This window comes from Phalangium opilio, unplaced genomic scaffold (assembly GCF_054372755.1).
Source record: "Phalangium opilio isolate 3A_F unplaced genomic scaffold, DU_Popi_V2 ptg000031l_1, whole genome shotgun sequence".
In the NCBI taxonomy this organism is placed as follows: Eukaryota; Metazoa; Arthropoda; class Arachnida; order Opiliones; family Phalangiidae; genus Phalangium; species Phalangium opilio.
The window spans coordinates 4,288,537-4,315,355 of record NW_028324158.1 but is presented as its reverse complement, the minus strand read 5'-3'; the positions used below and the strand labels follow the sequence as shown (position 1 = coordinate 4,315,355).

Genomic DNA, 26,819 nt, shown 5'->3' with positions numbered 1-26,819 from the left:
TCCCAGTGATCAGAGCACTAGAGCCAAATCCTATCAGTGAGAATGTGTAAGAAGGAGAGTCAAAGAGGGAAGGTAATTATAACGGCACAATCAGATATCTCTCTCAAGCGCACCTACCTCGGCGCACTGACGAAGAGCCAGACGTCACGTGATCCGTTAAGAATACTGGCCGTAAACAAACTTCTCTGATTTTTTTCCCTCTCTGTTGCACCGATTGCGCATATGCGAGCCACAGCTCGGTACCGGTTTTGAAAGGGGGTTGGCGGAGAATTTGCTCTCTCTGAGACTCTTCATACTTGCTTACTGATCCTATCTTTGGACGTTCTCAAGTCTTATATGGGTTCATGCTTTGGTATATTTTATATAATATACCAAACATGCATAGGAGCTCTCTACACTATATAAAAAACGACTGAGTCTGACGAGGCACCTAGAATCATATTGTTACTGTATACGGCCTTTTTCATGGCACCCAAATTCACGCCCACGAGATTAAATGTCTACAGCGCAACCTATACGAGAGATTACGTAAAACAAGAGAGGGCTGTATATATATTTTAACAGAAGTGCTTGGAAGAGGAAGGGGTCAAAGGTTACGGCTATATTTATAGCTTATCATCAATTCACAAGGTTCGGTGCATCGAATATTCTCAAGTGTAACACCTAATTATCAACAGTGCAAGGATGAAGTATACGTTTAGAAGGAATACAAGTATATCAAATTTCAAAGCGCTTAGCTTTAAATATCGTAACCGCATTGAATATGTGAATGAATCTATTCGCTCTAGATGAGAAACTTCTCAATTTTAAAGTTTTAAATTGTTATTATTTAATTTTATTTGGTAGAACATTAAAATAATAGATATCTCCAAGGGACAAGTTTCAAAGGAAAGATCTATGCTTGAATTTTTCTTTTTGGTTTTTACGAAAGAGTATATGAAATATAGAATATTCAGAAATTGAAAGTGAACATTTCCTACAATATTAAATGAGATACCTGCAATTAACTGAAAATTATGCGTTAGGCCATAAGTTTATAAGATATGTTCCATAAGTATGACCCTATCTATACTTCGTAACAGAGCTGTGCTAATTAGCTGACAACTAATTGAATTAGAATTAGCAATTAGGGAAATATTTATGAACTAATTAATTAGCCAATTAGCAATTAGACATAGAAACTAATTCAATTCAATTAGAAATTAGGCATTTATTTATCAAACTAATTAATTAGAATTACTAATTTCTAATTAATTACTTGTCTAATTAAGGTAAAAAAGAGACCATAAGTAAACATAAAAGTTTAAAAGTGCCCATGGATTTAGTACTTTGGTAATGCAAAGTTTAATGTTTTAATGTCATTGAAAAACGGGTACGGAAGCTATGAATTATTCTCGAAAAATGAGACAAGCCTCGAGCCTTCCGTCATGTTAAAATTTGTCTCATTTCTTCATTTTCTTCCCACAGTTCCTATAATGGACCCCTGAGTAGTAAATACATGCGCACTGCTATTAATTCGAGTAGGTAAAACAGTCGAAATTTCGAAATGGGGCAGTTGCGAACTACGAAATTTTCTACTAGTACTAGTATTCTCTCATGTTTGAGGAGCTGAAAAATTTAGAGTAGCACTAAGGTTTCCTCATCGATATAATAAGGCTTTTTCATATTCAAATAGATGAATCAAGAGTTAATTCCTCGATTTTTTACAACAAATTGGCGTAAAAGATTAATTGAAAATTCAATTAGCTAATTAGTTAATCCTAAATCTAATTAAATTTTAATTAGATAATTACCTTTCCGATTCATACTAATTAATTAGAATTACTTGTCAATTAGCACTAAGGTAATTAAAATACAATTACCATTTTCAATTAGTAAATTTTGCTAATTAATTAGAAATTCAATCAGCTAACTAATTAATTAGCACAGCTCTGCTTCGTAATGCTAGAAACTATCTCAGAGCTAGTGCGAGATCGACGCGAGAATTGACTACACTCGGTTTTGCAGCTCATCTTTTTATTAATTCTGTACATAACCTTTGACAGCGCCTCACCAGGCATCCCTTTATGAGAATCCATGACGTTTCACCTACGTCACTTCATGACAACCTCTCAGTAGCCAGCGACAAACTTATGGAACATATTTGATGAACTTATATTTAGGCTTATCTGTTTAGCAGGTGACGTTGAGTCATAAAATCTAAGGAATGACTAGATACGCCTGAAGGATTTCTCGCCTGTTTACAGATAGGCCTAACAACTAACACGAAGGTTCCAGTTAGTTAACTTAATTGCTTGTCGCTTGTTCAAGATTGTAGACAGACACGTAGTTTCAGTTTTAAATATTTTATACATTCTTTTGACTAAAACATAGATTTCCTCTTTCCTTTAATTTCGAACATCCAAGAAAAATCTTGAAGGTTAAAATAAATGGAGAAATGAAGATCTCTACACGCGGAGCCTCCAAAATGAACTGTAGGCCCATGCATGTAAAATTTTATGTGGGGAAGTATCCAGTTTATTAAGGAAAATATTTTCACCATATATGTGTACGAGATGGCGCTTATATTACCGTTGTGACAGGGGTCTTCCTTAAATTATCGTTGATATTTTAGGGGTCAGTCATAAAATTTTTATGATAGAGAAAAGTTTCATCCTAAAATTAACGTAAATGTTTTTGGGGTTATTCACTTTTTATTGAATCTTTCAGTTAGATTGTATTGATGACAACAAAATAGTTTATTTCAATTAAAATAATTCAGTAAGAGTAATAAAAACGTACACTTACAATCCACGACCATGGCCCAAATACTTAAGCAGTCGACAGGGTCACGGGGTTGAACTTTGTTTATTTTACGGTAATATAAGAGCCCCCAAGCGTAAAACCACGGCGAACTAAATTGGTTAAAAAAATATTCTTGCTTTGCGACACGCATGGGCCTAGTTCATTTCGGAGGCTCCGCTACACGTCTAGCGTTGCCTCTGTCCTTCAACATAGGCAACGAATACCTCCCATCATCCTTACCGTCTCGGTAAGGTCGTAAGCTTTAGCTGCCCATTGTCTGTTGCATAAGCACATCAAATCTCTAAGTACCTATGTCTGAAAGGGAGCTATAGAGGACTACTCTCCGCCTGCAGACTGTACTCCCTCTTAAGGCAAATCAATGTCGGCTCCTGTGGCATCCCTAAGTTTCTGGCTGATCTTCTACACTCAAAATTTTACCTTGCCAAAGGCATGAGCTAATCAGAACTCGTCCACGAGGGCGGTGGTAATTGTTTTCTTTATCATTTGATGGCCTTTGACACTTTAAAGGAAAGCGCGGCTCCGTTGGTGCCCCTTAAAGATGGCATTTCTACTACACAGTGGCTAAGCTTGCTAAAGGCTAGTTAAGCCAAAGGCAGGAACCAATGGGACCTAGTGCATCACGTCTGATTGGTTCCTGGCTTGTGCAAGGCGAAATTCGTGCCCAGAAGATTAGCCCGAATGCTAGGGGTGATAATGGAGCCGCGCTTTCCTTTAATACTTTTTAACTTTCTAACTTAAAAAGTGGAAAATTACAGCGTGATCCTGGTAAAACAGGTCGGAGATATTTATCGACTGGCAATTGGGAAACCTCACGATACGAGAGCATCTAAATTAAATATTCCACCCAAGATGGAATATTATTCTTTCTTAGCCACGAGTAGCGCCACTTGAGAATCAAAAATCTCTAGTGTATTTTTGCTCCCAATCTCTTGCAAACGGAATGATTCGCAACACCAAAGAGTCTCACAAAGATACTTAAGATGTTTGATGCGCTTATGGTATTAGAAACATAAGCCAGTTTCCCCAATAAAATAAGTGAAAGGTTTTCACAATTAAATTTTGACTCGAAATATTTCCATAGTCTTCCACTAATAACCATAATTTAGCATTGTGATCTTTGACACTACATCAGTAACATTATCAAACGTAGTTAAACAGACATATTGAAGAAATGTAAATGGCATAAATCTTCCTAGTCTGAATAGCAAAGACTTGCGGTCTATTTGGGGTATGAATTTAAAACCAGCAAAATATTTCCTGAGTTATAAAAACATATCTCAGTCCCTTCGGAAATCGAGGAAACACCCAACTTTTCGCTTCTTTGCGTTTTTAATGTTTTCCTGGGTTCCTGGCTCTGAATTTAGAACCTTTATCCGTCTCAATTCTTCGCTTATACCTATACGTTTTATAATACACTTTAAAACGCTTATCGAATTACATTCAAACATCTGTTCAACTTCTTGAAAAAGGTTTTACGAGGTTTAATGTATAGATAGTAACACTTGGGAATGACCATCATCGCTCAAATGTTTCATAGAAAGAAACGGAAAACGGATGGATCCTAGTCCATTCCGTTTTTGTCTGTCCCTTGGTCTTAAATATGTCAGCCAATCATGATAATTTGAACTAGGATCTACTGTTACCATTTATAAATTGCTCCCTTGCGCTACGAATTGAGATAAACCTGTTTATTTCTAAATATAATTCAAAATATTATTCTTAACATTGTTTCTAAATCCTTCAACATTTAAAGCTTTTTTCTTCTTCTTTTTTGAATAATATTCACCTACGATAACTGCTATCAGAAGGGGATAATAGAAGAAGGATGACACTCTGTATCCTCTTAATATTTTAGTTATGTAACATGATTCTTCCCAGGCTCATCCTTTTTGTTTGCTCTCCTGCTCATCAAACTTCAGTAGGCATCGCACCGTGGAATGAATTCTATAACAGTTTGATACTAAATCCTCATCAATCAACCCACAAACTTAGTCTTGACGTGCGACAAATATCCACAAGCGCGCCTTGGCAATTGCTAATAGAGCAATGATGAGGGAACTATTTATCGCGTATGTGATTCTTTTTAGTAACCTTGCTCCAGATTTTCTGATGTTGGGAAGAATCATGTTACAATTACCCCGCTTTGTGATATACTTCTGCTGCTATGTATTGTCAAAGATAGCAATAACGTGATGGTCAGACTATAGCAGACGATAGAATATTCGATATTACGAAGTGGTTCCCAGGAGGAACGTGAACACGCAAAAAGGAAGAGATGCCTTTCATGTCTTTAATCCCTCCCATTAAAGTTAAGAAAGTAAAATGACTCTATACTATCGCCTATTGCTGCCAAAGATTGTTGACAGCCTCGATTCCGTCCAGTGGCTTTGATGCAATAGAGCTGGAAGACAAGTAGAGGGCAATTTCGTACTTCAGATTAACGCTGCCTCCTAGTTCCAGTGCCAATTCGTAAGCGGATGGACTTCAGTTTTATGCCCAAATCGGGCGAATTTTTAATTTTAACTTTATGTACCATAATATTATTGTAGAGTGTATGTGAATAGATTCATACTAAATTAAAGTAATAATGGCAAAGAGCTAAGCCAAGTGCAGCGACAGTAAACCCTTGACTATTAATTTTTGGCTCAATAAATCAGCTTGTTTAAAATAAATAATGCACAAAAAAGAGGTCTATACACCTATGTTTCAAGAATTTCAAGATATTATAAAAAAATATCTAGTATATTTCATGCCATGCTTCAGCTACGCTTTAAGTTATTAAACTTTAAAATTCGTGACGGAGAAAAAGGGGTACTTGTATGGGAGAGTTGAAATTAACTTTTAAAAATATACCGGGTGTTGATTTGCACCTTCGTCCAGTCTCCGGAGTTCTCTAAATTACAAGGTTCTCATAAAAGGGTTTTTCCTGCAGTTCATAAACCACTTTGAAAGAGCAAGTGTCGAAAATTATTTACGTAGGAAAAAAGCTATCACTTATTCATGACGCATTTCTTGATAATTTTTACTATTAAAAACTCTTTCCCAACGTCATTAGTTTTTGATATCTATTTCAGTAGTTTACAATAAGTATTAGAATTTTATGCCGAATCTCTGTACTACATAACGATACCGTTGTATTAAACTGGTAGCACTGAGACTGGTCAACGTTGCAAACTATTTCCCAGTACATAATTGATTTTTTGGTTGCACGTGAGCCCTCTCACCTGCAGTGTTGCACTGAACTTAAGCCCTTCCCCTCATATACGTCACTCCAACAGCCAATAGGATTTGGGTGCCTCGTCAGTCCCGTCGACGCTCTGATTCTTCTAAGGCCTATACTTAGGATTGAAACGTCGCTTGGCCTGTAGCCATGTAAATAAGCGAAGCCAAGAGAAGTAGGGTACAAGGGACAGGGTAGGACAGGAGGGGAGATTGGTGTCAATAAATTTTGTCGGCGGTTATGGATCGCGAAACAACAGCCGGTATAGTAGGGACCCCCACTCTCGTGTACGCCCCCGCCCACGTGGTCGGGTATGATGGCTTTAATTAAGGAGGGACTGCTTATGGGGGTTACAAAAGGGAGCTGACCCGATAGCTAATCAATAAGGGAGGAGTGAGTTCAGATCGAGTCTATTCCATTTTGAGAATGCAACGTTTAAACTTGGTTCAACCAGTATAGAAAATCAAATAGCAGACGATGATAACATAAGAAGTAAAGTCAACATCAAATGGACAGCAATTTCGCAAGTTTCGCATTAAACAATATGAATTCCTTAAGAACACCTGTTTCGCATGTGGGTCTAATCTCCCATGTTTAGTATTTATTGTCTTATGTCAGCAACCTCATTAAAATGTAAATTTAAAGGAGTCATAGTGTACACCTTTTCGATGCTTTTATGACGGAAAGACACGGAGTAAAATTCTACCTTCTATCTCGCTTTCGGCGATTGTGCTGTAGCCGTTTAGGATCCTGAGATTGCGTAGAGACGGCAATGGATCAACCTCCTTGCATGCCCAGACACTAAGGGTTGCCTACTCGGTTTTGTACGTCAAAAGGGTATAGTGACATATTTTGATAGTTATTGATACAAATTTAAAAATATGTTCTCTACTGGAAGAATTTATTGTTTGGTACCTCTAACACCAGCTTCCTATAGGGCATGGTTTCTGATATTGCATGTGATATTTAAAGCAGTCTTCTGGATCTCACTTTTGGGAAGTTTTGGCTTCCTTCATCTTTCATTAATTTTACTTTCTCGAAATGTTGAAATGGGAAACCTTCATCAAGTTTAGCTCCTACAGTGATATTTTTAATCACTGTAGTTAGGGGTTCGACATTTATGCGAAATCAAGAAGTCCTAATCAATTAAGGGAAAATTTCATAACCATTGAAGAAATTGCAAAATCTCTGACGAAATCAGGGAATTTTTCTCTAATTGTGAAATCTTTGAAGTGAAATCCGTAATCTAAATACTAAAATCTTTGAAATCTCGAGCTTTCCGATGAAATCAAAATCGCAAACGAACTGATGAAATCACTAAATATTAAAGAAGGTTTAGAAACTTTTAAAGAAATCAGAAAATAACAAAAATGTATTACGAAATAGCGAATCTCCAAAACAATTACGAAGCATTGGACGAGATCACGAAATTACGGAATTCTGCACACATAGTTGGGGATAACGGAGCACTCGGCTGTAAACTTGCTATTTTGAGACCTTAAGCGATGGGCTTTTGGATTTTCTACCGAGATGAACATTCAGGTTGAAAACAAAATGTTGTGAATTTCATAATGAGACTACAACACGTAAAACGAAAGAACTGTATCAAAATAATGAACAGCTACAGAAGATGATCTTTAACATCTCCAACACTGCACTCTTAACTTGAATTGTCCCTAGCGTATTTTCAAAGGTCTTCCCCATTGATCTTTTCCCCAAAAGAAACTACTCCGTTCACAAACAGTCGATGAATCTAGTGAAAAGCGAATAAAGATGGTTTCTCTAACATCTAGAAGCCTTATTAAACACGTCTTCCGTTCTACTTCATTCAATGATTGGTACATGAACAGCTGTCGGAAGAGGAAGTAAAAGGAAGTTCTCCTTTGTACGCTTTGCGGGTCAACTTTCCAAGCCTTACCCGGACAAGGAACAATTCTTCACCGAAGACTATAAATAGTCCAGAGTGGATCGAGATTCAATTCAAGAGAATGGCCTTAGTGTAAAAAGGATTTCTAGATTTGGAAATGAAATTCAATTTGCGATATCGATATGTTTGTTTAAATAATCAAATATATTAAATATCCTCGCAGTTTCGTGCTGTCATGATTATAAAAGTAAATAGCGAGTCTTAGTCGTACCATAAGTTCGTAAGAAATGTTCCATAAGTTTGTCACTGGTTACTGAGAGCTTGTCATGAAGTGACGTCGGTGAAACGTCACAGATTCTCGTAAAGCGACGCCTGGTGAGGCGCTGTCAAAGGCTTAGTAATGCAGACTAAATACGAAGATGAACTGCAAAACAGAGTGTTGTCAATTCTCGCTTGTCATTATAGAACTAGCCTTCAGTAAGTCTCTAGCATTACAAAGTATTATAAGTGTCATACTTATGGAACTGTGGAACATATCTTATAAACTTATGGTTGTACAGACCACAATTATTTGCCGACGAAGTGTGTGAGGACTAATTCTCACTAGACTCGAAATCGAGTTTGTCCGTGTAAATTGTCTGACGTGATGTCTTAAGCAATTTCAATCGATTCAACCTTTATTTTGTACGCGGGTTCATAGCCACATATATTTTATCGGAAGTCTTGGGAAATGTCGGCCATAAATGTAAGGGAAAACTTCCTTATACGATAATTTCCTTACATTTCAACTAAAGGAACTGAAATTTTGTGTAGAGCTTCATAATGTGCTGTAACGAAGCCAAGAGTTAAGGTTTCTGTTGGTGACCATTTTGGAAAGGGGAAAATATCGTTGAATGAGTTTACTATATTTCTTCACAATTCCATATGGCTGTATTGTCGATATAAATACTTCTAGTACAACTTCTGAGAGCGTTCAAACACAGAATTGAACTCTTGTTATTGTTGGTGACTACTTTGGATAAGGAAAATGGCATTGCATTATTTTTCATCACAATGCCTAATGGTTGTATCGTCGATATTAATTACTTCTAGTACTGTACAACATCTGAGAAAGTTCAAACACAAAATTTAACTCTATGAAGTCATCTCTGTTATTATTACTGCTTCTCTATTCACCGTTGTCAAATTCCGTTTAAACGATTAACTTATTTCACACTCATTTGCAAATTTGCGCCTTATTCCTTCATTCAACAACACAATATGAGTAATGAATAAAACGGAAGTGAATTAATGAAGATTTATGAAATATTAGAGCTCTTAGAGGTTCAGATCATTTTTAATTCTTCCTTCTTATAGATTGATTTGTAATTAAAATAGAAACGACACAACAGGGTATCGCAATCTTCGCTGAGCAAAGGATAAAACTTCAAGATGTGGTCGTGTATTGGGCCATGTAGGCCTAAGTCTTTGACTGGATGAAACTTTCGGAAGTAAGACCGACTGTCTGATTTTGCGAGAAAATTCGGATAATGGTCGGACTTTTAAGCTCAATACAGCGAACTTCGGAAATCGATTAAATCAAGGCACATGTTTTGGTGAGTTAAATTATCGTTTAGAGCCTATATTACCATCCTAAAATGATCGAATCAATTCGTTTCAACCGTTCACCACGTTACTTTTGAAGAGAGCTAAAGACCTTTCTAAAATACCCCTCCTCAATTAAAAAATTTTATAACTTTGGCTTAACCTATTACTTAACAATGTATTCTCAGTATGCAAAGTGAACTTAAGTAAAGTCGCTGATCGTTTATGAGCAACGATAAAATTTTAAAATCAAGGAAAATTTATTTGAACACGACTGGCGATTTGACATTGTCTAATGCCTTGCCCATTGTTTCACTGGCGGCCAACGCATTAAGTTGAGAGTATAGGGGCAAAGGGGTTATTTCCTAGCTATAACAGTTCCCCGGCCGTTTCCAAGCAAAAGACACATTAAAGATTTTACCATTAAAGGTCTCCCCAAAGTATTCCCAACCTTCGGGAAGTTTAGTAATGACCATATATATAGTAGAATCCCTTTAGACATTTCTCGTGCTACGTCTTCTATATCATTTATATTAGAGATTTGGGACACAGGGTATATAATGGGTGTATAATTTAATTTCTATATAGATTAATTATGTGCCTGTTAAAAAAATATGTCTATCTGAAGGTTCAGGTTATCAAAAATCACTCCTAGCGCTACAGGTAGAATGAAAATAAGTTTACCCTAAAATTAATGACCTTTTTCACAATAAGATTATTATAAAGGTCACTATAAGATACGGTCGACAATTAAGACATTAGGACGTTCGAAGAAGGAATGGAGACATAGTGTCGTATTTCTTTCCTACACAATTCCTGGTACCCTCACATCTTGCAGGAAGGAAGTTTGATTCTGGAGTAGCATACTCTATACCGCTAACACGTGCGACCCTTCCAATGTGTGGGCGTGAAATCAACCACACTTTTTGGTTGGGGTGCCACCTGGATATACTTAGCAACAAAAACTTCAATTTACACGCGCCTTCGCTACTAAAATATTTCCACCTAGAGGTGGCAACACTCAATGATGCCAAATATGAAAACCATACTGGGATTTTTAATCAGCTACAAATGATCCAAACTATTCAACTCCAGAGTCAAACGCTCCTCCTTCTAGCTCAAACCATCGCCATATTGGAGGAGCGATATGAGATGGGCTAGTAATGTTGGTGGTCTATCTGAGGCAATGAAAGGCTTCAAGAGCCTCTTCGATGTGAAAAAGGGGGTTCGCAACCCTCAGTATCGGGACATACAAGGGGGTTGACCCCTAGCCGTCTTTGCGCACTTTTTGGACCCAACACGCCTGGAGTGCAGATAGAATGCAAAGTTTTACCCCCATTTCTTTCTCTTAGTTACACCGAAAAGTCTTATCGCTAGGGGATTGTTAAGTGCTGCCGCGTAGCGCCATTTAAAAACAACAGCTAGTTCCAACCAAATTGTCGAGGATGCTGGGAGGACTTCTCTGCCGAAGATGGGGGACACTGTATGGAGCTTTATACTCCTTCTAACTTCTCTCCTGTAAGATAATAACGACCCAGAGGGGCGTCCCGGGAGTTGGAATTGCCGGAAACAGAATCCATTACCTACTGTGATTTTCAACTTTAACCCTATGCCATCTCAACCAAAGAATGAATATAACAGAAGGAAATTCTTCCATTTTCTTCCGATTTGGAGGAAAAACTAAGATGGCACAGTAGTCCCTTTTATTTTGACTCTCATGCGGACTATAGATAGTTTTCACACATGGAGAATTCATACTATTTACACCAGGAGGCCGGGCTACCTGGAGGTCAAAAACCCGTCTGCTTTTGTCCTCCAGGTAGCCTGGCCTCCTGATGTAAATGGTATGAATCCTCCATGTGTGAAAACTATATAGCCATATTTATCCAGAGTAAATGAGAGTATAGACAAATTTGTTTATTACAAAACAAGAAAACATCATAAAGGGGCGAGGCAGCAAAATTGGGGTATCCTCCCTCTCGCCTCGAAGCAACGCTAGTTGGAGCCCGATTTTCTTACACGCGGGAGGTTAACCAAATCACACTGCCTCTGGTGGAGCTTCTTGGCGAGAGGGATGATACCCCAATCCCCAATGGCGGCCTCGGCCCTGCGTGTTGGTTTCTCTTTTTGTAAGAAACGAATTTGTCTATTACAGACTTATGTATCAATTCACGTTCTGCAGTTTTTAAAGGATTGGGTAAAATATCCAGTATTTGGTACTTCATTATAACGACTTCTGACATTGTCTATAGTCAAAGAAAAGCTTGTTACGGAGGAAAACCACTCGGAACGGGTGATTTCCGGGGTTCACGCCGCGTAGATAGGAACGAGCGAGAGTAGAAAATTGATTTTCGCGATCAATCGGCTTTGATACCAAATAGCGGTGAGGCAAATTATTGGACTAGACCTCACTGAGCCAACAGGAAAGCCGCCAATAATCCCGGGGCCGTTAGCCCAGTCGCTTTAATTTAATTAAGGATCCCCTAGCCCTCCCTTCACCATCACTCACGTCAGAACCCTTAAATTAATGAGAATTCTTTAACAAATTAGCAAACAGGTGCGATACTGCATTCTCTACCATTTACCTATTTCGGCTTTAATTACCAGCGACTTAAATTATTGGTGAAAATAAGAATTTTTGGCATTCAAAATGGAATTGACGTCTAAATGTCCAAAAGATTAAAATGCTAATTAAGGGATTAAGGGGAGTGATCACATTCTATTACACGTGCTATTTCAATTATCTCGTACAAGGGTGGAGTAAAGTTTAGATAGTGGAGAAATTTAATCAAAGTCAGCTCCCTAAAATGGCGTTATAGGACATGGATATTCAAACTCTCTCGAATTTATCCATAGGTCAGGGTTTAAAGGTAAGGAGAAATGTGACGATTTCACTACTATAGTAGCATTTCCTTACCTCCATGGCTTTGCCACAGAGAACGGTAAATATAATGACAAATAATTTTATCTGGCCAAGTGAATCTTCCATAACGAAAACTTCTCTAAATGTTAGCAACTTGTCTGTTATAGAAAGCCACTAAGGGGTAGTAGCACCTCAAATCTAACCCTCTCTTTCTATCATTTCTTAAAAATAAACATACAAATAAAGCTAGAGTGGTAGAACTGAACAGTACTGTGGGTTCTATGGGCCATTTTGAATCGAAACTTATCTATCTATGACATTTTGCTTTAAAGACCACCGTTTACAACAAGCTATAATTAGAGTGTTTCACAAATGACTCCTTATATTTAAGAAAGAAACTTAAGACAGTGCTAATTTAATTAATTTAGGGTATCCGTAAATTGCTTTAGACAATTTTTGGAACACTGTATATTCTTGAAACCTTAGTTATATTGTAATAAATAAATTAAATCTTAATTTAAACAAGTCCACGATTCGCACCGAGAGTTCGGGTTCGACGAAGTTACGTCAATGTTTACTGAAAAGGGAACTGCAGAGATCAAACCAGTTACTGGGAAGAGCGAATGTGCTAGACTAACTGGGGTTATTGGTTCGGAACGGGCTTACCAGTTAGATGCGCTCAGCATCTAAAACCTGACTAATTTCCCAAAGTGAGGCACGTGACTCCGAATCGAGACTTCCATAGCTCGAGAGTATATGTACACAGGGTGCTTCTGATAAGTCTGCCATAAATTAAAGGGAGTGTTCTTTGGGTCACCCTACCCTTTAAAGGAAGGGTGAAGTCGATTCCTCCAATAATTATAAGACCAATCTGCATAGTGAAACATTCAGGAAATACCTCCGAATGATTTTAAAATACAAATTGGGCTCAGATTTTAAGGATAATTTGAAATAAGGACCTCTGACCAATCGCACAACGCCCTGCCATCCTGTTAACAAAATTCCAGCTCTACAACTCGCGTCACGATTGTCGCATTGCGAGCAAATTTTATCAAATCTCGCGATAAATATCATTTGGCATGAAGCGTGCCGCGAGAATTTTTTTAACAAAAAAGCAGCCGTTACGCGATTGGTCAGAAGTCCTTATTTCAAATTATCCACGAAATCTCAACTTAATTTTAATTTAAAAATCATTCGGAGATATTTCCTGAATGTTTCACTAAGCAGACTGGTCTTATAATATGCAGAAGAATCGATAAAAAAATAACTTGATTTTCCACTTTACCCTCCCTTTAATTTATATCTGACTTATCAGAAACAACCTGTATACATATTTGGAATCACCGCTCATCCTTTAAGATTGAAAGGTTTTCGAACGATTTCGTCGTGTTAGATTTTACGTGCTACTATCCCTTTTATTTGGGAATACTTCAACACTGATAGAGGGATAAATTTTCGGATTACTTCATTCAAGGTTGATTGATTAATGGTTAAGTAATTCCCTTAGTTTCGTAATGAATTTAGATATTCTAGCTTGGGTTCAAAATCACAACATTTAAAATTAGACAAGAGTTAAAGAGAGGCAGAATTAAGATTGCCAAGAGTTTCAGTTTCGTATAAAATTATTCTAAATTAAAGGTTAAATAATTATGCTTTATTTAGTTGTTCAGTCTTGTTTTCATTACTACAATATTGATGGAGTATGGGGCTAGCTATTGAAACAAGCGATGTTATCGCTTTTATTTCTATTTAAATAAAGGATGCTTAACCATTACATCAAACAACATGCTAGATAAAGATTAATGGTATCATGGTATTTTCAGAAAATGACCATTGCAAACATGTTAGTATATATTTTTGACTGAAGACCATAGTTATTTAAGTTAAGGATAGTATTACACAAGAAAAAATTCTCAATTGTAATATTACATTTATAGCTGAATGGAAAATGACGTTACTAATTTCAACTTTAAAATGATAATTTCTAAAATGCTGACCTGCCATGATAATTACAGTATGTATTACTTGTCGAAGTAGATTGCTTATTTTCAGCACACTCTCATTAACAGTTATTAAAAGAAGCAGGAATCAGATGTCATTGGACGCTTTCATGGTCATTTATTTATTATTCTTGGGGTAGGTATACCAATTTTCCTTGTCCCCATCAGCAACGTCATCATTAACATAGATTCAAGAAGGCCAATAAGATATTTTAAAAGTTTCGATACTTTATAAGGGGTGGAACTCTTCAATGTGTTATGAGTCAAACCAGAAGTAGGATGAGGACTAGAGGTAAAGGGCTGTAGCATTGGAATAGACTAGTGTCGGTAGAGAGGGGGGTAGACTGTGTTTCCCTCCATCTGGGCGCTCTCTTGTAAGAGGGGATACTGTACGCGACCAGTAGGGGATGACACTGAGCTAAGAGATAGAAGGGTATGACGTTTGCATACATAATACTGCCATTACTCTATAGATCCTGGCACTAGTGAACAAATTTCAGTATTTTAGAAGGCTTGCGTCGTGCGCAGTCCTGAGAGCAAAAAATTTGTTGAGTGCCAATACTCCATCTAAAATTTTCATCTACACCTTCTCTGTGAGGAAAACCTATATACTCCAACCCCTCCTTTAGTTTGGCCATATTCCGCTTGGAGCGTCTAATTTTTTGGGAGGAAAAACTCAGAAACCGCTACAAAGGGAGCCAACTGTCAATGTCTTTTCAAGTATATTCATTCATGCCGAATGGGGAACTGAGTTTCCTCCAAACATCTAGTCCTCATGCTACTTCTGGTCGAACTCCTACTAATTCCTGCTTTATTTAAAAGTATTAATTCCTGATAATATATAAATTCTAATAAGGTGCTGAAAATAACCAACAATTCCCTTGAGAAATATCTAACGAAAAATAACAGTCTTTTCAAACCCAACATCATCACTGAAGCTAAAAGCAACGACTAAAACGAATGCGTTAGTTAATATCTAAAAGTTTCAATCTACACGTACCTAAACAAATCTAAATTTTATAGGAAAGCGTAAAGACTTAACTGGTTGGTACTTACGTCATAAAGGCATCTGGATTGTACATGCAGTTGAAGGTGACATTTTCACCGCCCACTACTTTGGTCTCGCAATACTCTGTACTGGAGTCGTAATACCAATAGAGTTGATTGAGGCCGCACGCGAACGACGTGAGCACCAAAAAGAAGATGAATAGAAACTTGGCAATGTCTATAATCATACAGCCCAGCGATATTTGCAAGGGACCAAGGTGAGGGTTCGTTTGGAACAAGTAGATGATGCGCGCGAAGCTGAAGACGTTCGCGACGGCGAACACGCCTTCCGCGATCAGGGTCGGATCGTTGTCCGGCCACTCGGATCGTTCCATGTTACCCGGACCGTACCGAGTACTCTGTATTTGGAAGAAAGCCACGGCCTTCAAGGAATAAGTCGCCAAGTACAAAGACAACATGATAAAGTCCAACCAATTCCACCACTGACGAACATACGCCTTCAAACCTTCTTCCCATAATTGCTTGCATTCGGACCACACCATACCTAAGACAAAGAATTAAAAAATACATTAGACTAACAGTTGTAACAAACAGTTGAAAAATGATCACTTTTAATATAACAAAAATAAATAAATAAAATGACCAATAGTGGCTCACCATCACACTACCAACGAATCTTTTTGAAAGCTCTCGCCAGGGGCGTGCCGAAATACTGACAATTCTCATCAAGAGTTTTTATACTTATTTAAAAGTTATGGATTTATCCCTGATTTGGGAAAAATTCTCATTCAAGTCCGTCATCATTCATCAACAGCACAATACCACAGAAAACTCTAAACAAAAGTTAGATCCTGTAGATGACTTCTGTACTCATTCTTCTGAATATTTGTTTTTCTAAAGGCCTTAGTAACCAACGTGGTTGTGGTTCAACAAATTGAATTGAATCTAAAGACAGTTTTTGGTCAAAACAAATGGTTGTTCATGGTTTTCATATTTGTTAGTAACCGTGTGTTTACTTCTCGGGTTCTGGGTTAGTGAATCGCGGGACGTTGAGCCACTATTACTGGAATTTTTCGAATCGCCAAAAAAAAAAATTATTTAACATTTTAAATAATCCCAGAGAAACTAGGTATTATTACTAATAGAGGAATAAAAGTGATATTATTTTGTTTTTTCACTCTCTCTATAATAAAACCAAGCCTACATTAAGGATTAAAATCTACCATATGTTCCCAATGATCGCTTTAACCCTTAGCGCACCCTGTTTAATATTTAAAACGTCCAAAACATTCCCGAACCGTTTTGGACAGAAAAATAATCCTTGTAAAAAGAAAACCCTGGTTTTTCTTTGGAAAACTTCTGGAAAATACGTCCTATTTATTTAACCTTTAAAACTTCAATATTTAAATCATACACGAAATAAAAGAATGTGTTTGGAATATAAATTCAGAAATAAATCCACTCTCGTCTCTTTTTCCGCAGTGTACTGGCTTTTAAAACAACAAATTCTTCTCTTAGACCAATATCGGCAGCACTCGGCTATACACTTTTCAAGTGAGCTGTAGTTCAACGAAGGCAATCTTAGAAAGAGTTAGCACTTCCCGTAGAAAAACTGCATTTTCACATTGTTAAACTCATCCGTTTCTAAGACTGGATTCAGCTATAGGGTTGTCTAAAAGTTCTTCTCGGCTCCCGAGACTCGGGCTTAAACCTAATACTCCAGGGCCAATGTTTATTCCATAAATCTTAAGGAGCTCTCTTCTCCTGTATCGTCTCCTTCAATAACCTTACTACGTTTCCTTATTTACAGATAAGATGGTTATGCAACTGGCCCATCTATGGTAGAAAAACATTGTGAACTGGGTCTTTTAAATTACCAGCTACACTCCATGTAGTAACAGCTATTGATTATTAAAAATAATGTATTCGTATCTTCATGCTGCCTTAAGCGGCTTTATGGTGGAATTCATAAACGTCGCAAGAAACGCAATTTAGTACAGGCGAAGACTGGGCGTCGTGCGCAAACGTCCTGCCTTCGTCTGTACTAAATTGCGTTGCGTCCGCCGTTTATGAATTCCACCTTACATAGACCCTTCTCAAAATTATGGATCGCAGTGACGTATGCTTGAAATAGAGTTATGATGGAACATCCAGTAGGTTTATGTAAATCCAAAGACGTTAGATAGGACTTTACGTTACCAGTCCACCAAAGTCCTTATGACTGAAGCCCTATCTATCGTCTTTGAATCCACACACCGCTTGTTTCGTTTTAAGAAGACAACATGGCCAAGTATCAGACTAAATTTTACCTCCGACTTTTCAAAAGGGTTGATACCAAGTTAGAAATTTGATGTTCTGATGCTACCATGGGGTAACGATATATATATAACTGTAAAAGACCTTACTCAACAATTTCCAACCCAACCGTTTTACCTAGGAAGCTGAAACTAGATTTGTTAAGACACTATTCGTAATCATTAGTGGCGTTCGATAAGAAACGTATTTTCAATTCGCGACCATCTGGTAAATTTAGTCTGTTGAAGTAAAAACCTTATGGAATGAATAGCTTCCTTACGATTGAAAGGGGGGGTTTCAAGGCAAATAGGGTCCCTTCATGACGTGATTACTCAGAGTAAGATTGAGGTTTTATTGGGAGGTGACGAAAGGGGTAGACCCGGGACTGTCTTCACGTATAGAGCAAGATCGCTCGTCGTATTCGCACAAACTTCGTCGCCCAAAAGGTTGGCTTACAGGAGTACGCCACACTCCCGATCTATTAAGTACATTATAGACTCGCCGTTGCACGTTTTCTTAGTTTAAATCTTCTAAAATGACTGTGAAACAAGCTAAAGATATATGGTCTCTATATTTTAACCGCTTTAATCAATATTTCCTGTTAACGATACTACGCTACTTAACAATATGGTTTTGTTTTGAAGCAGCGGACCATTTCGAAACAAAAGTTCAGACAAAGCAAGCAGAATGTCTTCACTGGATCATGTTTAACCATTTTAAAAGAAACTTTAAACGGGCAACGCTGGGAAACTTTACTAAACTAAGTATTTTTGTAAACTAATCGTCTTCCATTTTGAAAAATGGCCGTTTACCTGTGACCAAACAGATTGCAAAGGTGCAAAGTGTAAATTTTATGATTGTTTAAACCTAGTATTAAGATATCGAACTTGATTGTTCATGAAGTGACTTGATTTTAGTTTCAAGTGTTTCTGAAACGTCTGCTCAAAGCCGGAACTAGAAATTGTTCAACCATCTTACCAAAATAAAGGAAATGACCTCTGCTTTGGAAAAGAGGGATTTTCTTACAGCAAAAAGAACTATTTATATCTTCTTCGTACGATATAAATTTCTAACGTCTAGAATCCCTTTTATTTGGATGGTTCTTCCATTCTGGGTCTCAAACATAAACGATGCCTTGCTGTTTGCAAGTCTTTGGTTTTTCTATACGTGTCGACAGAATATATAGTCCCTACATCCTAATCATGCATATGTATAAATGCAACGTTTTTATGTATGTATGTATGTATGTATGTATGTATAAAGACGTATACATGTCATAGTCAACCTGTTCAAATGGGAATTCACAGTTTGAAGAGGCATAATTCAGCTCAAACCTAAAATGTTCTGAAATTATATGAACTGTTCTAGTTTACTTTCAAGTAATGTTGGTATTCACGACTTAAGACTACGTCCATTGGTATTGGATGAGTAGAAAAACAAAGCGAGCATAAAGAAAGCCGATAGCTTCATCTTAGGTTTAGATTTTTAACGAACTCTTCAGAACCAATTTTGTAAATTCCAATCAAACCCTTGCAAATATTTTAAAATTGTATGCATAATTGTGAAATATCTTTAAAATATGGAACCATACATAGCGCTCTGTGGTACACTTATATGTATGTATGTATAAAGACGTATACATGTCATAGTCAACCTGTTCAAATGGGAATTCACAGTTTGAAGAGGCATAATTCAGCTAAAACCTAAAATGTTCCGAATTATATGAACTGTTCTAGTTTACTTTCAAGTAATGTTGGTATTCACGACTTAAGACTACGTCCATTGGTATTGGATGAGTAGAAAAACAAAGCGAGCATAAAGAAAGCCGATAGCTTCATCTTAGGTTTAGATTTTTAACGAACTCTTCAGAACCAATTTTGTAAATTCCAATCAAACCCTTGCAAATATTTTAAAATTGTATGCATAATTGTGAAATATCTTTAAAATATGGAACCATACATAGCGCTCTGTGGTACACTTATATGTATGTATGTATAAAGACGTATACATGTCATAGTCAACCTGTTCAAATGGGAATTCACAGTTTAAAGAGGCATAATTCAGCTAAAACCTAAAATGTTCCGAATTATATGAACTGTTCTAGTTTACTTTCAAGTAATGTTGGTATTCACGACTTAAGACTACGTCCATTGGTATTGGATGAGTAGAAAAACAAAGCGAGCATAAAGAAAGCCGATAGCTTCATCTTAGGTTTAGATTTTTAACGAACTCTTCAGAACCAATTTTGTAAATTCCAATCAAACCCTTGCAAATATTTTAAAATTGTATGCATAATTGTGAAATATCTTTAAAATATGGAACCATACATAGCGCTCTGTGGTACACTTATATGTATGTATGTATAAAGACGTATACATGTCATAGTCAACCTGTTCAAATGGGAATTCACAGTTTGAAGAGGCATAATTCAGCTAAAACCTAAAATGTTCCGAAATTATATGAACTGTTCTAGTTTACTTTCAAGTAATGTTGGTATTCACGACTTAAGACTACGTCCATTGGTATTGGATGAATAGAAAAACAAAGCGAGCATAAAGAAAGCCGATAGGTTCATCTTAGGTCTAGATTTTTAACGAACTCTTCAGAACCAATTTTGTAAATTCCAATCAAACCCTTGCAAATATTTTAAAATTGTATGCATAATTGTGAAATATCTTTAAAATATGGAACCATACATAGCGCTCGGTGGTACACTTGCTCGGGCTTTTGTTCAGTCATAGGATAAATTGGAAAATTTCCAATGGCAAGATTACTCAGAAAATTAGAAGCTATATTAATACTTGGATAAGCAAAGGAATTTCTTTTACTCGTAGAGATTTTCAACCACATCATATTTCAGATGCCACGGACGAAACGTTTTAGGCGATTAGGTAACGTCTGTCATTTGTAAAAGCAAACACTTTTATTGAACACTTACCAGTAACCCAAAAAAAGATGAGCCACTCTATTAGAGATGGAAAAGGTCCCCGTATGTTTTGAATGGAGCGCTCCGTACCTTCCGTTCTCGTCGACGCCAGCACCAACAGCAAAAGGAAGAACCCAAAGGAAGCGCTGAAACAAGAAACGGAAATCAAATGAAAAAACTACGGCAATTTTAATTTTACATTTTCACAAATTACAAATCTGCAGGGAAAAATTAAAAAAACACACAATAAAAATCGTAAACCCGAAATGGACACAGAAAGGAAATTACGGAGCACTATTTCTAGCCTTAAAGAAAGCGACGGTTTCGTGCTTTTCTTTAAATATCTTGAACAAGAAAATGCTATAAAATAGAGTCGTATATGACACAATTCTACAAATAAAAAAACTTCATAAAGTATTGAAGTTATTTCTTCTAACGGTGGTTCATGTTACTGTTATTGAGAGTCCAAGAGACCGAACCAGACTAAACATAATGTGTGTTAGTAAATGATATGGTTGGGGAAAATGTAAAGGAATGTTAGGACACCGCATTAACCGTTGGACATTTATTCAAATAAAATTTTAATTAAAAAGAGGCAGGACTCTCGCTCTGAACACGATGATATAAATCATAACTTCAATAGACAATGGACGTTTGGGAAATGATAGTTGAATTAAGCATTAAGAAGTGTCTGTTTTCAGCTAGTATACGCTTCGAAAAATTCAACCTTCCGATTTAGAAGCCAAATATGGTATAGTTCAGGTTCAAGAACTCTTGTACCTCAGCCACCTCATCTACCACGACTAAGACACAACTTCAACTTAAGCTCTGGCTTATCGTTTGTGAGCTAAAAAGCAAAAGTAGACGATATAAACCCTCTCAAAAGGTTCGAAAGAATGTTTCCCGTAGTTTGCCGTTCTTACTCCAACAGCACCCACACCGCATATACACCCCAAAAATGACCATAAAAATGATTTGACCAAGCGTGACTTTCGGGTCCGTCGGTTTTGAGGAAAAAATTCTTGATAGTAGCTGAAGGGAAAACCCCAAGTTTCTCGACTCTGACAGAAAGACTCTCTTTGAGATACAGTTTGTCCGATGATATAAAGCTAACAGAGTCCAAGGTAAGTTTACCAGTCTTAAAGTCTTGAATATCTCTTAGAATCTAGCTTCCACATTATTAGCTCCATTTAGCAGGACTGTCTCTAAAGATTCTCGTATAAGAAACAGGAAGTCTTCTGATCTCAAAAAATGTTGGGCAGAATTCGCCCGCGTGTTTGTTGCGGTTTTTCCGCTGTAGCGTATGAGCCTTTTCTATCCGCCATGCTTAGATACATTCTTGGAAAGGTCAAAATTTCCGTAGTAACTGAAGTGATAAAACTACGAATTTCTTATCTTTCATTGTTTGCAACAAAATTCACGACTTGAGCGAACGTCTATTGTCGAGTGCCATCTTTGGTTGGAGGGAACCCCTCGTTTTTGGTCACGCTTGGGGAAATCATAATGGCCAAGAGAACCTACCGACCCCTTTCCTTGGGCCCTAGCGATAACGTCTGTGAACCGAAAATACTTTTTAGTGTAACGGTCGATATTTTATATTGGAAAGAAAAGTGAGGAATAACCTGGAAACGAGGAAAGTGAATTAATCAATGGTTTTTCTTGATATGTCAATGTGACCAAAAGCACATTTTTTCAAGATGGCGTTTTATCAAAAGCGCAATTTCAAAGATGAACAGTTCTGATTCGAAGTGAAATATAATTACATCGGATAAGTAAGAGTGTTCAATTTTGAGGAATCATGTACACATCTATAATATTACAGAAGAATCAAGCAAAAAGCTAATCTTAAAGACTCGTTAGACCTCTATATTTACATGACGACAGAGGGCAGTAAAACGGTAAAGGACTAATACGGCAAGTGGTTCAGTAGAATTTCTCAGCCCTCTGTCATTATCTCTGAACAGAGCAATGAAGCATAACAGAAATTAATTGCAGTTAATCGTACAAAATTGCAGAAAGATACCATTATTAAATTTGAAATATTCATTATTTTATGAGCTCTTTCCAATAAAAAAACATAACATTGTACGCTGGAACTTTTTAAGTCACCATCAAAATCCAGCTGAGTTCCATAAGGAGAAAAACATTCAATTGATCTTTCTCTAGCTGATAAGATCTTTAAGGGTTGTCTTTAAAACATTTTATGACACTTCGGCTCTCGCTAAAAGGTTTCTAGGCCCATACTCAGGAGTAATCTAATCACCCAATTGGTTTGGGTTCAGGATTTACAGGACCGACGGTAAAGTTTGTAAACGTGCAGTACGAGACTCTAAAATAAGTGTTTCCACCAAAGGTAATTAATTTAAAGATATACTGACCTATGATACATAAACTTCATGAAAGGGGATCGAATGATTCCTCCCAGCCTCGAGCGAGGAAAAATGAGATAGTAGAAGGCCACGATAGGCATGCAGGCGATCAACCCGCATGAGAGGAGCGCTTTCATGACGCCGTTCCCCCTTCTCCACACCGGAAGACCCTCGTACCAGATGGACGTAAGAAGTTGCTGGCAATTGGGGTGCGCCACGAACTATTGAAAGAAATGCGGCGATCATTTTAAAACAAGAATAAATATTGGCCAAAGTCTTTATAAAATCGTGATGGTAACCTGTTTTTGTTCGTATTTGAGGGCAAGTTTTAATCTGGACAAGGTGAGCCTCTCTCTTTCTTCGTCTCCACAATCCTCGGAATCCGAATCGGATTTCTTGTTCATGACAGCAATTACTTCTTCCGTGCTCCGACAGAGGTCCAACAAGTCGCAAGAATACTTCTTACATTGGTTGCTTAGCTCGACGTAAATGTCTTTGAACTCGTTCTCCCTCATTGCTAGATGCTCGAGTTCCCACGACAGCTGACAGTTGATATTGGCGCGGATTAGATTAGTGCAAAGAACACGATGAAAGATAGAGTAATTGATGGTAAATATACCTTAAAGGCCGTTAGAACTGGGTCATCGCTAGTGAGTGAGATCCAAGCGGGGCTGGCCAGAGCCTTGTAGGTGTGTATCCTTCTAAGCGAGTACCTCAAACTATCCGTGTGCATTCCTATCTGGCACTTGCGGCACGTGCAGGACAGGGGATGCGGCTTTTCGATGGTGGCTCCCCTAGAGAGTAGCAATTGAAGAATCTCAAACTGGTTGCAATGGGCGGCTAGAATGATTGGCGAGATGTCCGGCGAGTAGTCGGAACTCTCCTCCCCTGGCTGACGCGTCTTGGCCCAGTCATTCGCCAGCATATCACTCGTGATACTCGGATGGTTGATGAGCATCTCCACGATCTTGTACACACCTTCTCGTATCGCGTACAGCAGCGCGTCTCCGATCTTAACTTGCTCCTGGTATAGATTAACATGAAGAAAAATGAAAGGATTTCAATACTCCGCGTTTGCTTGTTATGGGTCACCACTATTTTTCCCATTATGTTCAGGCCGAAAGAACTTTTAGACAAATCTCAAGTATATCACTTTTTTCAATCATATGTTTTTCTAATCATTCATAGTTAAGCACGGCCGATTCCAATTGTCGAGCACGAAATACGTAGACTGGTTCTCGATACATATTTCATGAGATGTAGGCTTACTTATTAAACCAGCCAACCGTTTGAGTAAGTTTAACATTAAACTTTAATTTGGTTAATTTACTGTCTGATGAAAAAATTGCTTATGATTAGATTTAAATAAGATGGACTATACCTGCTGTAGAAGAAGTTCCACAATCTCGACATTTTCGTTGTCGACGGCGATTTGAATGGCACTCCTTCCCAAAATATTGGTGCAGTTGACGTTGACGGGATTTGGCGGTTGAAGGCACCTTATCATGGTGTGCTTGTCTCCCCTCTCGGCAGCCTCCAAGAAAGTCCGTTCCTTCGGGTCGATGGTGTGCCCATCCTTGAGCGGCTCCAAAGGGATGGGGATGCGGTTGCGGTTTGGACCCTTAGAGTTGGAACGGTTGCTGTTCTTGAACATCTTTTGCTGTTGTCGGAGACTGCCGGAGAGGAACGGTCGCATTAGTCGTGACAGGATTTTACTTGGAGGAATCTTCTTAGCTCGGTCCTCAACGTCCGAGACTTTCGCCGCGGAACGTCGTCTCCTACCACCGACTTCCTCCTCAATTTGGACTTCCGGTGACGGAGAAGGACTCGGATAGGCTCCCGAATACGCGGCTTCCGCTTCCGCTGCGGCTCGCGCGGCGACGGGGTCCACTCGCTTCGAAGGCGTTGCTGGGGTCAAGAAGAGAGCCACGGTCTGACCGAGGAACGGACGCGTGAACGAGATGCCGCGAAGGGCTCTACTTCCGGTTCTAGGTGCTGCTTTTTCGCTAGACTGGAGGGCGAGGACAAAGTTATTAAACGAGCCCGCGCCGATAATTTAAGAAAGCTTTTGTCGCAGAAAATGAAAACGTCACGACAAACTGTTCGGTTAACCGATGGCCGCGGCGAATTCGTCATGATTCTAAAGTACCCGACGCGGACATTTAACGAAACTAACGGGTACTATAATGTTCAATGTTTTTATATGAAGTTATTGGGTATTATATCACAAGGTTATCTTTAAACTAAATCTACCTTCATGGTCACATGCTATGACGATCACTACGGTCAGCAGGAACCTGTGAAAGATAAAAAGACCAATCATTAGAAATTTCGATTAATTCAGACCTATTACGCGGGGGTATGTGGCCGTAGGAGATAGCATAGATTGGACTTAATGAATTAACTACGTTTACGTTGACGGCATAAATTTCTTTTTACCATGAAGAAGCATATCAAATGCTTTACTGTGTGAACAAATACGTATATCTTGCTTAAGCAAGGCGATTAATAATAACAATAATCTAGGCTTTATCTACGAAGGGATGTCCACACTAAGCCAGCGGTTACTTAGAAGTGGATACTATTAAAATTCAAAGCCCCTATGCCACAGCTAACCGAAAGCGCCCTATAATAACTGTTACCCCAGCAAGTTTTGATGGAAAGGAGAAAACGGGTAAGACCGCGCGGAGAAAACTTAATTACCAAAGAGGAATCTTTCATTTTGAACCAATTAAACCATCTTCAAATATTTCTAATAACACTAATCTCATCAGTAGATTGCCAACTAGTTGGAGAAACTGAAACCCAAGGAAATGAAAAAATTCCCGAAGCAGAAAAAGGCAACTAACTTTTTTACTTCAATAGAAGAGAACATTTTTCAGTTCGATTTTTATTTTTCAGGAGAAAACGAATTTTTCTTCCGTTCAGCGTAATACCTACACTTGTCAAGTTTCTCTCATTGATTATTCATTTGGCTGAGTTCTTGAGTTTACAGTCTCGTGCCATAGCACAAATTCAGCAAAATAAAGGCAGAGTTAGGTTCTTCTCACTTCATGTTTGTAAGGAATAAAGCTAGTTTATTTAACTTACTACTGAATTCTTACATTGGGACAATCTTAACTCACGTTTTAAAGAAGAAAGCGAAAAGGAAGTTCAAAGCCCACTTTAACATCGAAGGATTATAAACAAGAAGGGTGACAAACGTAAAAACAGTTCTCTCGATCTAACATGATAAAAAACATCAACCTTTTATATAAAATAGATAGGCGTAGTAGACAAGCTCTTCTTGAAGAATTATCGCTCTGTTAGACAAATAGACTTAAAAGGGATACCGAATGCTGAAACTCTCTAGAGGAACATTAGACATCTTAATGCATATAATTTTGAATAATCGCTTGTAATTTTTTTTATCCAATTGACTTTGAATTATAATCTACTAGTTTTCGACAGCCAAGTGAACTAATGATGTTGAATATCGGTAGAAAAACAGTAGAGGTTTAGGTCTGAAGTCTAGACTATACTTAAAAAAACCTGAAGAGGGTTATTTTTTACTTAGAAATAGCGTATGACGTACTAATAAAACTGAATAAAGCTTCCGCAAAATCTTTGCTCTATTTTTGAAAGAAAACTTCTAGGTTTTATTTTTTTTACAAATTATTTTCACTGTTAGGTCAAGAAGTCGAAGGTTTTCAATCTAATCGTTATTTACTAAAGCCTTAAATGTAGTTTACATGATTATCTTGGTAACGTTATCTGCTAGCCTAGTCGTGGAGTTCTAATTTCTCGTTGGCTAATGCTCAGTAATAGATATTTTAATGTTGAGAATACTAAGACTGCCTAACCTTAAAGAATACATATGCATAAACTAAGAATTCTTAACCC

At 37.7% G+C, this 26,819-nt stretch overlaps 1 protein-coding gene and 3 long non-coding RNA genes across 5 annotated transcripts in view; 3 read left to right on the top strand and 1 right to left on the bottom strand.

The window, feature by feature from the left end:
• Positions 1-26,819, bottom strand: part of LOC149690116 (transient-receptor-potential-like protein) — a 143,339-nt gene that overhangs the window by 18,260 nt on the left and 98,260 nt on the right. For both annotated transcript variants that reach the window (XM_089869655.1, XM_089869656.1), the window contains exons 3-10: positions 25,191-25,234; positions 24,319-24,948; positions 23,557-23,961; positions 23,237-23,479; positions 22,947-23,158; positions 20,581-20,714; positions 15,396-15,891; positions 6,030-6,167 (exon numbers count right to left, since the gene is read on the bottom strand). In XM_089869655.1, coding sequence (XP_089725781.1) covers positions 6,030-6,167; positions 15,396-15,891; positions 20,581-20,714; positions 22,947-23,158; positions 23,237-23,479; positions 23,557-23,961; positions 24,319-24,948; positions 25,191-25,196 — 2,264 coding nt within the window. In that variant the 5' untranslated portion in view covers positions 25,197-25,234. The remainder of the gene's footprint in view (positions 1-6,029; positions 6,168-15,395; positions 15,892-20,580; positions 20,715-22,946; positions 23,159-23,236; positions 23,480-23,556; positions 23,962-24,318; positions 24,949-25,190; positions 25,235-26,819) is intronic.
• LOC149690124 (uncharacterized) lies at positions 6,181-9,300 on the top strand. The gene is made up of 3 exons (XR_016383634.1): positions 6,181-6,599; positions 6,671-8,637; positions 8,706-9,300. It is a non-coding gene; the product is annotated as an uncharacterized LOC149690124 (long non-coding RNA).
• Positions 13,511-15,480, top strand: LOC149690123 (uncharacterized). Its single transcript, XR_016383631.1, has 4 exons — positions 13,511-14,353; positions 14,419-14,475; positions 15,196-15,303; positions 15,363-15,480. It is a non-coding gene; the product is annotated as an uncharacterized LOC149690123 (long non-coding RNA).
• LOC149690122 (uncharacterized) lies at positions 21,213-23,412 on the top strand. Its single transcript, XR_016383632.1, has 2 exons — positions 21,213-22,921; positions 22,994-23,412. It is a non-coding gene; the product is annotated as an uncharacterized LOC149690122 (long non-coding RNA).